General features: G+C 36.5%; 1 protein-coding gene across 11 annotated transcripts in view; it reads right to left on the bottom strand.

Annotated features, from left to right (window-relative positions):
• NCAM1 (neural cell adhesion molecule 1) overlaps positions 1 to 14,768 on the bottom strand; it is a 503,899-nt gene that overhangs the window by 49,037 nt on the left and 440,094 nt on the right. For all 11 annotated transcript variants that reach the window (XM_077458119.1, XM_077458120.1, XM_077458126.1 and 8 more), the window contains 2 exons: positions 2,056 to 2,180; positions 121 to 301 (listed from right to left, as the gene is read on the bottom strand). In XM_077458119.1, coding sequence (XP_077314245.1) covers positions 121 to 301; positions 2,056 to 2,180 — 306 coding nt within the window. The remainder of the gene's footprint in view (positions 1 to 120; positions 302 to 2,055; positions 2,181 to 14,768) is intronic.

Genomic DNA, 14,768 nt, shown 5'->3' with positions numbered 1-14,768 from the left:
TTAAGGTTGGCTGTAAGCAAGCAGCGGTCAGGGGTATGTTCAGGCATGTTAGGAAATAAGCAGCTCAGTTGCGTTAATGATTAAGCAGAAGGGATGAGGACATTAAAATACAAAATGTACCTGGAATAACTGTGGGCTTTGTTGTGGTTCGAAAATTGAAGTTAGCTGCTTTTGACTTCCCCTGCTGATTCTCGGCTACCACAACAACTTCATACTCAGCATTCCAGTCTAGAGATCGCAGCGTGATGTGGTCACTTTCTGAGGCTATCTTAATCTCAGGTTTCCAGTCCAGGGAATTTTTCTAAAGAAGAACCCAAGGAGGATATTTAAGATCCAAGTCAACTGCATAAGACGTATTAAGTTTGAATTCACAAAATTATTCAAATAACATAATCAGACAGACAGAATGCAAGCAATTGATAACAAAGTTCTTTTGTTAGAAAGATATGCACCATTTTTACTGCACTGACATCCCAAACTATGTGGCCTTTAACAAAAGAGACTATCAACAAATGCTGAAGTAAAATTAAAGAACTCTGAAATGGGCACAATAACACAAAAATATTTCATTGAATTGAAAATAATATATGGACTTTATCTGATAAGGGTCATTAATTATATGTAGGTACTGTGACAGTACAGTTCCCTGTCCTAGTAATTGTTGCCCAGGGTTCTCAAATAGGCAGGTTGAGGGGCTCCAGGGGTATTTAATGTGGAGGAATCTGTTTTATCAGTTTCCTCCAAAGTTTGTAAAATCCACTTGGGGACCTGGAGCCCGGAGATTCCATAGCGTTATGGGTGGGATGGAATTGCCAATCCTGGGACCGGGTTTTTGGAACAGCCAGGAGTCTGGCTGGTTGATTGAGCAGGTGGGTCCTGAGCTTATAGCAGAGTCAGGATTAGGGTTCTGGGCTCCACCCAGAGAGACAGGAGATCTCCAGGAGTCCAGAGAGTTCAGGTGTGCACTAGAGAAAGCCAGAGACCCAAGTCTGAGGATCAGAGCAGTGAGGGGCTGCTTCCTAGAGAGACACTGTGTGTGTTAAAGTGGTTGTAAACCCTCCTAAACATGTTTTGCTTAGTAGATCATACTTTTCACAGGCAGCTGATCGCTGCCTGAGAAAGTGCACTTACTTGTGTCCTTTTCGAAAAAAACGCCGTTTAGATGTCGCGCTTGAGCAGTATTGACGTGCGAATGCGGCGTATCTTGTATTGCCGCCTTTGATCTTCCTTATTCTCTGCCTTTTGTTAATACGAGGCATTCTCCTCATTGCGGCAGAGGAGAAGTCTCGCGTTGTAAAGATATCCCTTGGTTTGGATTTGTTATGACGCTACGGCGCATGCGCGAGATTTCCTGAGGGAAATCTTACTAAGGGAGGAAATGATGTCCGCAAAGGACGTCCAAACCAGACTTTGCAATGGCGCGGGCGATACCCGGAAGGGAGATATTTTTGAAAATGAGAAAAAAGGTATCTAGAGCGCTCGTTTTTAGGAATTACATATATAGTATGAAGGCTGATGTATAGTATAATAGCAACAGTAGAAAATTAGAATTTTTTTGGTCGGGTTTACTTCCTCTTTAAAGCTGTGCGCATCTGAGACAAATGAGAGCCTGAAGTGGAAGGCCTGAGCAGCAAGGAAGCTGAAAAGATGTACAGTAGTTGTGCGGGAACCCTGTTATATGGCCAAGAGGGCTGAATTGTAAAGCCTAGGTGGCAGTGCTGCTGAAGAGAGCCAGGTGGCTTGGCATTTTTCGTGTATTTTTTTTTTTGCCAGAAGAACCCCTGTGTGGGCAACCAAGTGCATGTATGAACTTTATGTTGTTCCTTTTTAATAAAAGTGGGCTACCATGCCCTTAAACGAAAGTTCCTGTTCGCTGTGAACTTACTGAAAGGCATCTGCCACTGAGCTAAACATCCCCCAATGTTACAGTACGTCCAAGACACAAGATTTGATAACAAATTTAGATGTGTGGAACATATGGATGAATAACTCCATTAATCATGCGTAAAACAAAATTCATATAGAACTTGGAAACAATTGCTGGAAGACACTTACAGCTCTGTAACGGACAATGTAGTGGCGGATAGGGGAGCCACCATCATCCTGCTTGATCAAGACAACTTTAAACGAGTTCCCATCATCTCCAACACGGCCTGTCAACTTTGGAGCACTTGGTTCCCCTAAAAATAATGAATCAGTTCAGGGTTAAAGAAATCCAGTATCCCCATAAATTGTAAATCCATGAATAAACAAACACTAAGAGTGTATTGAAAATCCAACAATACTTTCCTCTAAGGGCATTGCTGACATTGTGTGTAAATTTGTGACCTCAACACATTACCCACTTAGGTTAAAATTACTTTAAAAAAAATTGTAAAATTATGCTTTTTAATATGTAATCATATGTAGCCAAAATAACTTTAGATCATTCCACAGATCTTTTATAAAGACAAATCCATAATCAGGACTGCCCATAAAGTGTATTGAATTCTGAATGATCCCATTACATTTAATTACTATGATTCCGTTGGTCTGTAGGTTAAGATTCATTTGACACAGATATTTAAAAAAAAAATATTATTTCACAATGTCTACCTATCACATTCATAAACTGCTTAAGAAGACCCGCAATTAATATTGTTTTGAAATAGACTGATATACAATGCCATCAACAGAGTCAGTGTCACCGTAACTGTAATAGTTCTACCAAATATAAATGTAACACCCAGCATACACTTTGATTCATTATTGTACATGTTCACTGGACTAAAAGATGAATGTACCAATGGACATAATATGAGTGCCATTATGGGCTGTGCCCAAGTTTACTATTCAAATTCCAGGAATAATAAATCCCAGGAACTGTACATATCACTGTGTAAAAACAATATGGAAATCATTCACTGTATTTTGTAAGGCCTGTTCTTCTGGAAAACAGGTTACAAAAAAAAAATCTTTACGCTTAGCTACAAATCCTCTTTTGTGAAATAGGGCTTGTGCTATAGGGAAAAGGAACAGCCAAGTGTGTACTGTAGTTACATTTAATCAGCAGGCACACTGCGACTTACACAGTGCCCCTTGCTATGGGATATGTATCCATAATGACATGTCTCTACATCTAAAAAGACATATATTAATGTACAATGGCACAGGAAAGGAGGTTGAAGTGCTTACTTCTATGTTCAAGTCCATGTTCCCTGGGGATCGCCACTAAACAAACTGCAGGCATTCGTTCAGAATAACCACACAATATTATTATAGGCTTTACTGGTGTTTATATGTCGTATGCTACATTTACTATGCTATACAGCACACAGTAATATCATTATACCATGCGTTGCTTCCCATTCTCCTGGTTATCTCAATATATTTTCCAGGCTTAATCTATAGCTTCTGAGCAAACACGTCATCACTAGATAACTGTTTTAGGGTTTGCACCCATGGGGTTTTCCTCTAAAATTTAAAACTATATTAACCGCTTCAGCCCCGGAAGATTTGGATGCTCAATGTAATGACCAGGCCATTTTTTGCGATTCGGCACTGTGTCGCTTTAACTGACAATTGCACGGCCGTGCAATGCTGTACCCAAACAGAATTTACATTCTTTTTTTCCCCATAAATAGAGCTTTCTTTTGGTGGTATTTGATCACCTCTGTGTTTTTTTTTTTGTTTTTTTTTGCGCTGTAAACAAAAGAAGAGCGCCAATTTTGAAAAAGAACACAATATCTTTTACTTTTTTCTATAATAAATATCCACATTTTTTTATAAAAAAAACCCCAAAATTTTCCTCAGTTTAGGCCGATATGTATTCTTCTACATATTTTTGGTAAAAAAAAAAAAAAAAAAGCCTATATTGATTGGCTTGTGCAAAAGTTATAGTGTCTACAAAATAGGGGATAGATTTATGGCATTTTTATTATTATATTTTTTTTACCAGTAATGGCAGCAATCTGTGATTTTTATCGGGACTGCAACATTATGGTGCACACATTGGACACTTTTGACATATTTTTGAAACCATTGACAATTATACAGTGATCAGTGCTATAAAATTGCACTGATTAATGTGTAAATGTCACTGGCAAGGAAGGGGTTAACACTAGGGGGCAATCGAGGGGTTAATTGTGTTCCCTAGTGTGTGTTCTAACTGTGGGGGGAGTGGGACTGACTAGGAGGAGACAGAGATCGGTGTTCATACATGGTATGAACACACGATCTGTCTCCTCTCCCCTAAAAGAACCGGGATCTCAGATCCCAGGTTCTCACTCTGTCACGAGACGAGGCACCCGGCGGTGCACGTCCCTAGTGACCAAAAGGCGAAGCGACGTAACAAAACATTGTTTTGCCCAGCCATTCCATTCTGCTGCAGTAAAACTGTGGCGGCTGGTTGACAAGCGGTTAAAGAGGAATACTGTATACTGTAATATCATATTACAACTGTAATATGATGGCTGTGTTCAGCAGCTTTTATTGTAAAATTATATCGGAAAGCTTCCAAACAGCACTGATGGCTATGATGCAAACTTGCAATGCTTGATTATCTAATGTGTGATATAAACTTATACCCCATGGAATTTTTTTGCAGAATGTCATTAGGCATTATACTGATTATTTGTGGGTGGCGATATGTTTATAATCATATGAGCTAAAACACTGCAAACTGGTGTCAGACATTGCTGGTGTCTTCACAATCACTAAATAAGTGCAAAGTACTGAATGAAAATAAAGGTATTAGTGGGACTTGCACACAACTGATGAAATCATTTTGTTGAGTCACCTAGGATTTAAGTAACTGCCTGGCATTATTATTCAGCCATTTTAGATTGTTTTTGTATAATTCATAAAGTCTTTATTTTTACTATATTAGCAACCATAAAAGTTTATCCAAAAAACAATAAAAATGCAATCATTATTTTACACATCTATGGGGACATCTGCAGGAGCTGGTGGAAATAATATCTCAACAGCTTTACTAAATGACCAAACTTTATAACAGCACTAAAGCTTCGTCCGGTTATATCTACATATTAAAGTTCAATACTCTTCAGCAATATAGTGATAATCATAAGTGACTCACAGTCCAGGTAACTGTCTTATTACTATAATATCAATAAAAACACTAGTAATACAGTGACAATCTTGTATGGCAGCACTAATATACCCATATATATTTATAATAAAAGAAAAATGTGATCTTATTTAAAATATAGTAGTAGACTTGGAATATTATCTCAAACCTGCTCCTGCAGATTTCTCCTGTAGGTTTGTAAATTAACTATATAATTTTTAATTGTTTTTGGATAAACATTTAAAGTAATAAAGGACGTTTTATTAAAGTATTATCAAATACTAACTAAACCTAAATCTACTCTCACCTTCATTCTAAGCCTATTCTAACTATAACCGAAAATAGATGTGATGTCCCTTTAAATGTGGTCATACATCCAAAAAAAAAATAAGTGTGCAAATTATGTGCAAATAAAGATAAATAAACAAAAAAAAGCAGTGTGATTAATTAATAACTATCTCTTGACTAAAAAGAAAAAAATATAGCAATTCAAAAACATACGCTGTAAATACTCGATAAATACATAAATACCAATCACCCTGTAAAGGTGAATAAAGTGCAGTAGTGCAATATATTCTAAATACCCTGCAAGGGAAAGCTTCTCTTACTTATATATGAAGCTGCTCCAGTCTGGTCACATGATCTCGCCAGCGACTGGCTTCAGTGAAGAGGAGAGATCGCTGTCATTGGCTGCAGAACCTGGGCTGTTCCTCCTCTATACTGAGACCGGGCACTGGGACCCAATCATGTGACTGTAGTGGAGAGGCCTCAGAATAGGTAAGTATAGACTTCCTTCCTTTACAGGGTATATAGCATTAACTTATGCCCTGTACACATGGTCTGAAATTCCGACGGAAAAGGTCCGATTGGATCATGTTGTCGTAAAAAATCCGATCAGGTGTGGGCTCTATCGGACTTTTTCCGTCTGAAATTCAGACGGAAAAAGTTTGAGAGCTGGATCTCAGATTTTCCAACAACAAAATCCGATCTGACGTTTTCCAATCGTTTGTAGAGAATTCCGATGGACAAAGTGCCACACATGCTCATATTAAATTACGAGACCAGAGCTATTGGCTACTAGCTTCATACGCAATGAACGTCACCTCGTTCCTAGCGATTGGATTTTCCGACAACTTTGTCCAACCGTGTGTACGCAACACCATTTTCGGACAAAATCCGTTGTAAAATTCCAATGGATTTTGTGATCGGAATGTCCGGCCGTGTGTACGGGGGCTTAGAATGGGGATGGGTGTAGGTTTAGGCTTAGTTTTTTTTAGTATTTCAGTGGAATTCCACTTTAATTATACAAAAAATGCACACAAAAAAAGTTCCAGAATGCTATGTTGATTCTACGAATGCTTAATCATAAAATTATTGGATGATCCTGATTGGATAAATGACTTTAGCACAGCTAAAGGGTGTACTTATAAATAATTTTCATATGAATTTGCCCAGTGAAAGTGCATGTACATTTGTCCTGTGTTATTCAGGTTATTTCCTGTGCAGGATAAATGTTTTTTATTGATTTATAAATGAAAATTTAGCATTTGGCCACTAGACGCTGCAAAAGATGATAGAAATCTTTTATGATACTTAGCACCATCTGTGCAACATTTCCACTTTAACCACTCGCCGACTGTATAACTTAGATATATCGCGGCAAAGTGGCACAGCTGCACTGGATCACGTACCTAGTATGTTATCCGACACTTCCAGGTCTGAGGCGCGCATGGCGCCACAGGCCACTTGCTTCCACTTTGATCACACACTGTGGGAGCCCAGCAGCAGGTACCGTGGACTTGATGTCTGCCAGCACCCACCAATTGTTCAGTACACAGACAGAATGGCAATCTGCCTATGTAAACAAGGCAGATCAACATTCTGTCAATAAGGACACGGATCTATGCCTTCTCTTAGAAAAAGCACCTTATCCACAGTACACAAGAACTGTCTAGGAACACATTTAACCCTTGGATTGACCCTGATGTTAACCCCTTCCCAGCCAGTGTCATTAGTACAGTGACAGTGCATGTTTGTTAGTACTGATCACTGTATTAGTGTCACTGGTCCCCAAAAAGTATCAGTTAGTGTCCAGTTTTCCTGCCAAAATATCACAGTCCTGCTATAAGTCGCTGATTGCCATCTTTACTAGTAAACAAAATATATATATATCCCATAGTTTGTAGACGCTATAACTTTGCGCAAACCAATCAATGTATGCTTATTGGGATTTTTTTTACCAAAATTATGTAGCAGAATACACATTGGCCTAAATTGATGAAGAAATTAGATTTTTTTAAATTTTTTTATTGGATGTGCTTTATGCATCAGAAAAATATTGTTGTTTTTTTTTTTCAAAATTGTCTGTATTTTTTTGTTTATAGCACAATAAATAAAAACCACAGAGGTGATTAAATACCACCAAAAGAAAGCTCTATTTGTGGGAAAAAAAAGACACCAATTTTATTTGGGTTAAGTGTTGCATGATTGCACAATTGTCAGTTAAAGTAAAGCAGCGCCGTATCACAAAAAAAATGGCCTGAACATAAAGAGGGGTAAATCTTTCAAAGGGCAAGTGGTAAAATCAATGAAAAACATTCACCCAGCATAGGAAAACTCATATATTTTTCCCCATTTGTACAGAACAAATAAATATAAATGCGCTTTTACTGGGCAAATTTCTATGCATTTTTTTTATACAATACACCCCTAGTCACAAAGTAACATCTATCATCCAATAATTTTAGACAAAAAAAGTTTACATTTTCACATCCCTGCACATGATTGGGTATTCTTTGCAAACTATTTTTTTCACTTGACTTAATTCACTAAGCTAGTTGATAATTCATTTTGAAAATAATACTCAATTACGTGCAAGAAACAAAAAAAAGCAGTATTTTTGCCTACTCATTAGATGATTTGGTTACTAAATTCAACCTCATCCACTGTGCAAGGTGAAAATGTACTTTACAAAGTGAATATACTCTACTAATTTTGTTATTAATCCCTCTGTGTCTGGTTGTAATCAAGGCTATATCATTTAATGAAAGCTTTGAAAACATTATACATTCTTATAGCGAATAATAATTTGTACAAAATATTCTTCTGCAATTGACCTAGGAAATATCTATAGCTAAAGCTAATCTTGTAAAATGCTTTGGTTCTTTCCATAATTTTGCAATATGAAAATACTTTGATTTGGGTAATGCAATATACCCATCTGGGTTTACTTTAGAAAGAAAAAAATATATATTTTATACAACAAAGATTACATCAATAAAATACACATGTGAAGAACAAATAATGTCAATCATAACAAGTGTCCTTTTTTAAAATATTTGAGTACTATAATTAAAAATTATTTCAAATGATCATAAATGCTGTTTGAATTTGCTAATTTTTCCAGTTTTCCTGACTGAAAATCTCTTTTTGTAGGTTTTTCAAAAATATTTGGTTTACAAAAAGCAGCTAAATAATAATTAAGAGAAGCTTTAGAGCTCCACCTGCTTCTGTGTGAATAAGATGCATCATTTCTATAAACTCTGAATTTAAACACATGGCTATATAGAACTTAGAGACCAATGCCAAGGACTACAGAGAGAAAAGACTTTAGATTTCCATCTACATGGAGCTTATTCAACCGTCGGGACCTGTCATTGTTAAAGGAAAAAAATAAAATAAAATAAAACTAGCACAAAAAAATAAAATAAAGGTAAATAAATAACCAGTCTGTAAAAAGAAAGAACTAACACAAACGCAGGAGGTTAGTGATATGCAGATAAAAAGGGAAAAGAATTAGTGAGGAGAGAGTGAAAGGTTAGTTTGTCATAAAAATATCTGCCACAGTCACTAAGGGAAAGAAAACTGTTATTGGAAAAGTGGTTATTGCAGGAATGTCATCTGCACACTGCTGAAGGAACCATTTTGTGGAGTGGAGCAAAGTATCTCAGCTATCAGTTTTATCATTAAATGCGAATTCATAAATGCTAAAACCTGAATTTGGCCACAAGATGAAAAGTCTTCCTTGTGTGCAGATGGTATATCCACTTTCAGTGAAAAATATAGACTAACAAGTTGTCAATTTCTGGTCACAGTGTCTCAGCCGGTGAATAAATGATGTCAAAACGAAGCAAGCGAGTCATGTTGACCCATGCTGATCAGCAGGAAACATGCAAATTCATGCACCATGCATAGCAACAAAAGAAAAAAAAAAGGAAAAAAGACCTTACTTTATCTCCTCCTGCTTAACAGCTGTGTGAGTTAAGATTGGGAAGGACCCTTTTTTTTTTTTTTTTTTTTTTTTTTTTTTTTAGTTACCTGATAACAATGTAATGTAAAAGTTTTTTTTTTTTTTTTTGCAGAGAGGGTGAAGTCAAAACTGGAAATGTAAACAGTATTATAAAGACAAAAGACATTTACTGTGTTTGTTTTTTTTATTTCTTTTTTAATGCAATGACTAATACAATGTGCACAGGGATTTGGCTTCTAAAGCTCGGTATGTATGCACTGAAAGTTGGACGATTCAGCACATATACATACACTAATAGAGGGAAACTCTTCTAATGGGGACACTATTTCTGGTGGCCTGGACGGCCCCAATGGATTTCCCTTAGTTTGCAGGGATTTCCTCTAATTTTGTGTTTTGGCTATGGGACAGGAAGTGAAGGTACATCTCTCCAATGCTTAACAGCTAGCAAAATTTAAAAAATGACAGGGGTTATAACCATCTCTAAGCCCTTGTACACACGGTCGGAGATTCCGACGAAATGTGTCCTATCGGACCGTTTTGTTGGATAATCCGACTGTGTGTGGTCTCCATCGGACTGTTGACGTCGGAGTATCCGACGGACCAAGTTTTCCAACTTGTCCGTAAATTTTTCCGTCAAAATGCTCCGATCGGATATACTCCGATCATATGTAGCCTACTCTGACAGACAAAGTGCCACGCATGCTCAGATTAAATTCCTAGACCAAAGCTATTGGCTACTAGCCTGAACGTAGTCCCGTCGTAACGAAATAACGTCATCACGTTATGTACAATCGGATTTTCCGACAACTTTGTCCGACCGTGTGTATGCAACAGTTTTGGACAAAATCCGTCAGACAAAATCCAACGGATTTGTTTGTCAGAATGTCCGACCGTGTGTACAAGGGCTTACTCTATTCAAAACAGATCACAAAGGTCTTTCAGAGGGGGTCACACTCAACACTCTAGAATGCCTTAATTCCAATTCCACCTTGTGGGACTTTAAAATGGTGAAGCAACAGTATAGTGAAATACTGAAAACACCCATCAGGTAGCAGAGGCACCCAGATCCAAGAAAAATATCACTTCCAGGGGGATATGAACTTAACTAAAAGGTTGATTTCAATAAACATCAAATAACCTATGTCATACCTGATCGTGACATTCAGCTCAAAAAAGCTTCAAGAATCATCATTAAATGCATTAATTGCTGAGTTCACTGAAGGTCAGCCTGGTGAGAAGTCTAAGGAAATGCATTATATGGTGTTTAGTAAAACTGACCCTTAATGGAAGTTGATATCGCCTCAGAATTGATCTTTTCCCTATACTTTTGTACCTCTGCCATCTGGATGTTTTTTTTCCAGTATTTCGCTACACTAACATCAGAATTCACAGCTTTGTTCTGCTCTGCACTTCACAGATTTCAGCTGTGCTGGTTTATGTTTAAACTTTTCTTCCTGACTGTTTTTTTCCACTGCTGAATGGGAAACTTAACTGCTAAAGGCTGGGCAGATTTGAGGGGGCTGTTCTTCTTCTATAGTCTGGTCTGTTGTAAGTTACCTAAAGGGGAATGGATGGCACATAGAGAGTACTAAAGTAAACATAAGGCTGTCCTTTAATGACTAAAACTTGAAACCCTTTTGTGGTTGACTTATGTCAATCTTAGGGAGGTGACTCCTCCCAATCTCCCAGGTACCTCAAGGTAGCCCTTGTCTGTGGAACAAAAGAGATTTCAACAACTTTATGATGCAGGAATTGCATCGCACTAGTGGAAAATGGAATTACAGGGGAGCTAGCATGCCAAGAAGTTGCTACACAATGGGGTTTCTAACTTTCCAATATAAAATAGAAGGAATAACTTCTCCCACATTCTGTTCTGAAATATACTGGTGAAGCCTTGTCTTCTATGACAGAATAACTTATTACAATGTGTCCCCTGGGGTTCCATGCGGAAAATGAGCTGTATGTATTTATTTTTGCACAACACCAATATAATCCTTCAGCATCTCAAACTAAAATAAATATTACATGTTCAGTTTTGACTCTTTCCTTTTAGGGTGAATCTGTTATTTATTAATCTGAAATTGTATTTTTAACTATGGAGGAATAATACAAGATAAAAAAATTGCTTTGCTTAATTTTAGTACAGTGCTGTTCAACTTCTCCTCGTAAGTAATATGTTCATAATCCAAAGTTTTTTTTTTATATATTGTCTACACAAATGCATTTTGTGACCATAAGCACAATATATTTATTTGATATATTAATTGATATATTAATAATTGTTTTATACACACACCTATATGTTCATAGAAAACAAACATTAAACACCCATGTATACTACAATTATTTCAAATGGGTATCGAAGACAGGAAATGGGAATACACAAAACGGGGGTATTAAAAAGAGGTATAATAAGGAGAGGGTGTATGAAGAAAAAGTAGGTGGACAGCACTGAACTAGTAAAACTTGCTCAGTAGCAGACAATAAAGGGAAAAGTGAGGACAAACCAAACAGAGGAGGTGGCTTCTTTGTTCTTTGTTTCTTAATGTCACAGCGACACAGCATTTGCATGCATGCATTAGTACGGATTGTATATTAGGATTAGTGATGCTGCTACATTTAAAAACACCCATAAGTGTGCAATATGTTACTAAGGTAGCATGCCTCGGCTTTGGCTATTGTTCCTTAATGTTCTTAACAATTTAACTACTAGGTAAATTAAAATAATTAATTTGCCATAAATTACAAATTCTAGTTGAGGAACGGCTATGGGGTCTTACATCATGCAGACTTTCAGTCTTAATGTATAGCTAGTATAAAGAATCAGTTTATGTGCTAAAATCACTGAAATATGTAAACATTTCAGTGCATGTGTCTTACATTTTGATAGTTAACTATTTTAAACATTTGTAATCATCATATATGATGCTAATGACCTACACTATCAAGTATAGTACTATCAATTTACTGAACATATATAATGACATAAGGATCTTTAACTGATATATATAGTATTTTGTACTAGAGGTTTATCACAGTCTTTACTCTCTTGCTTCTATATTATTTTTAAAAAAAGTCACTTTGCAGAGTGTAATTTATAGAATTCCACTACTACTTACTGTTTTGTGATTTATCATTGAAATATACCAGTAGCTAATCAAGCTGGCATGCAGTTGGGACAGCTAATTACAGAGAAGTAACTAGAAGGTATTTCAAATGCATAATTTGGATATCAAAGAGTAGCTTATAATTGTTTCAATAGAGAGAAATCTTGAAAGCAAAAGAATTTTGCATCCGAAAGAAGAAATCTGACAAACCTTATTTTAATGGCTGCCCAAATATTTTGGGTACAAAAGTGGCACCAAGTCTTGACAGCCATAAACTGTCTAGGACTTGCAAATGCAAAAGCCAAACAATCTGTGGTATCTTTAGCTGTATTAGTTTGCCCTATTCGGTGATACCTGACAGAAAAAAAATTAGAATCCAATAGAAGTCAAACATCATTCTAATTTATGTGACAATTTTTCTTTGTATACACGTGAACACTCCTAATCTTGTTCTGACCTAAGCCTGCAAGGGAGCCTAATAGAGATTAAGCTCTGTTCATATAAAGTGCAATGCTCCCAACCTTGCCACAAACCAACCAGAACAAAGAATTTTACCTTCTGTTCACCAGCGAGGAGGACATCAGCAGCACCATGCAAGTCACATGACAAGTCACATGATACGCACGCACATGATTGGTTGAAAGGAAAGAGGAGGGAGGTCACATGAAAAATATAAAAAGAACGTAAACGATGAGAGAAGGGGTAAAATCATTAAAGGGCTAAATAAAGGGAAGGTAACATAAAACAAAACATTAAGCGACAAAGCTGAAAGCATATTAAAAATAAATCACAACTGGGAATGAAAAGAGGCTCATTTTTGGAAAACTTAACAAAAGAGATTTATTGTTATACTAATTGGAAGCGCATATAATTCCTGCTGGTAAATTACAGCGGTCCATTTCTGTGGAAAGAGCTGGAATAGAAAAACATGTTATACTTTTATCAGGGTAGAAACCATGTTCTATTAAAGAGCTGGGGTTAGACTTGATAAAGCAATTTCATCCTGAAAAACAAAGTAATTTTAGTCTAGCATATAAACAGAGACATCTGCAGATACATTTGCAGCTGAAGAACTACATTTTGTGTGGATACATTTTATTCATGATTGTATTTGTGAAGTCAGTCATGTGTAATATAATATTTTTTTCAGCATATATCATTATCTTGTGGTCCAGAATTTCTGCTAAATAAAATATCACTGTTATAATGAGAAATATACAATTATAACACAACTAGCGAGGAAATTGTATCTTTCTCTAATATATTATGTATGTTGTTCTGTTAATCTTACATAAACTCTTAAAATATCACCAAGGATCTATAGACATAGCACACACTATTGTAAACATATTTTTAAGAGCTGTCTCTTCAACCAAGAAAATCGATTATGCATCTTTTACAACCAATCACAGCCTTGTACCATATTGTAAAATAAATAAGAGAATTGACTGATTGCTAGGAGGCTGTGAACAACTTTTTACTGTGGCACTTTTATAGATGTCCTTATATATATATATATATATATAGGATATAAATATACTCTTATATTGTATTTAAACCCAAAAACAAAAAATGTATTAGGCCTCGTTCACACAGGTACTGAAGGTCACAGATCACATTAGCACGAGCGGTTTTATCTGCGTAGTTGCTACATCCTAATAGGCTTCAATGAGCTTCAATGAGCTGCCTGCACACCTGGAGGCTAAAGACACCTAAAAAAACTGCTCATTCACAGTATTTGGGCTTCAGCACCCATGTGAATGAGGCCTTATACTGCAGCTTGCCAGTGCTTAGATGTGGTGGCTGCATTCGTTTTTCAGGTTAGGAACATTTTAAGCAAGTACAGAAAAAAATACCTGTTGATCTTGCCAGAAATGCAGTGTCTTTGTCAATTCTTGTGAGCTGAACAGTAGGCAAAACAATTGTACAATTCTTGTGTAAACTCATAATCTCCCTATCCTCTGATCATGTAGATGAACAAACGCAGACATGTTCACAGTCCAGACTGGGTGGCAATCATGGCTTAGATACAGAGAAGGTGAGAGTGTAGCCACACAGGGACAGGAAGCATGTTATCTACAGGGTTACCAGATTAATTTTTTTTTTTAAACAAATGCGGCTACCTCATCTATAGAATGGTAAGATGCAAAATATAAAATTTTTGTTTTTGGATTCAGATAAAGTGTTTCTTGAAGTATGTCCTAAATGCTCTGCTAATAATACTTTTCATGCATACTCAATTGCATTAGCTGTGGGTCTTCTACAAAATGCATATTATACATGCGGGGTATGTGCTGTGTTTATGGTTTAGCTATGCCAGTTTTAATTCATGAAGTTTAGAAAC

Source organism: Lithobates pipiens, unplaced genomic scaffold (genome assembly GCF_037356315.1).
Source record: "Lithobates pipiens isolate NorthernLeopardFrog02 unplaced genomic scaffold, aLitPip1_a1.2 Scaffold_27, whole genome shotgun sequence".
Taxonomy (NCBI): domain Eukaryota; kingdom Metazoa; phylum Chordata; class Amphibia; order Anura; family Ranidae; genus Lithobates; species Lithobates pipiens.
The sequence above is the reverse complement of the archived record's forward strand: the minus strand, read 5'-3'. Positions and strand labels throughout refer to the sequence as shown.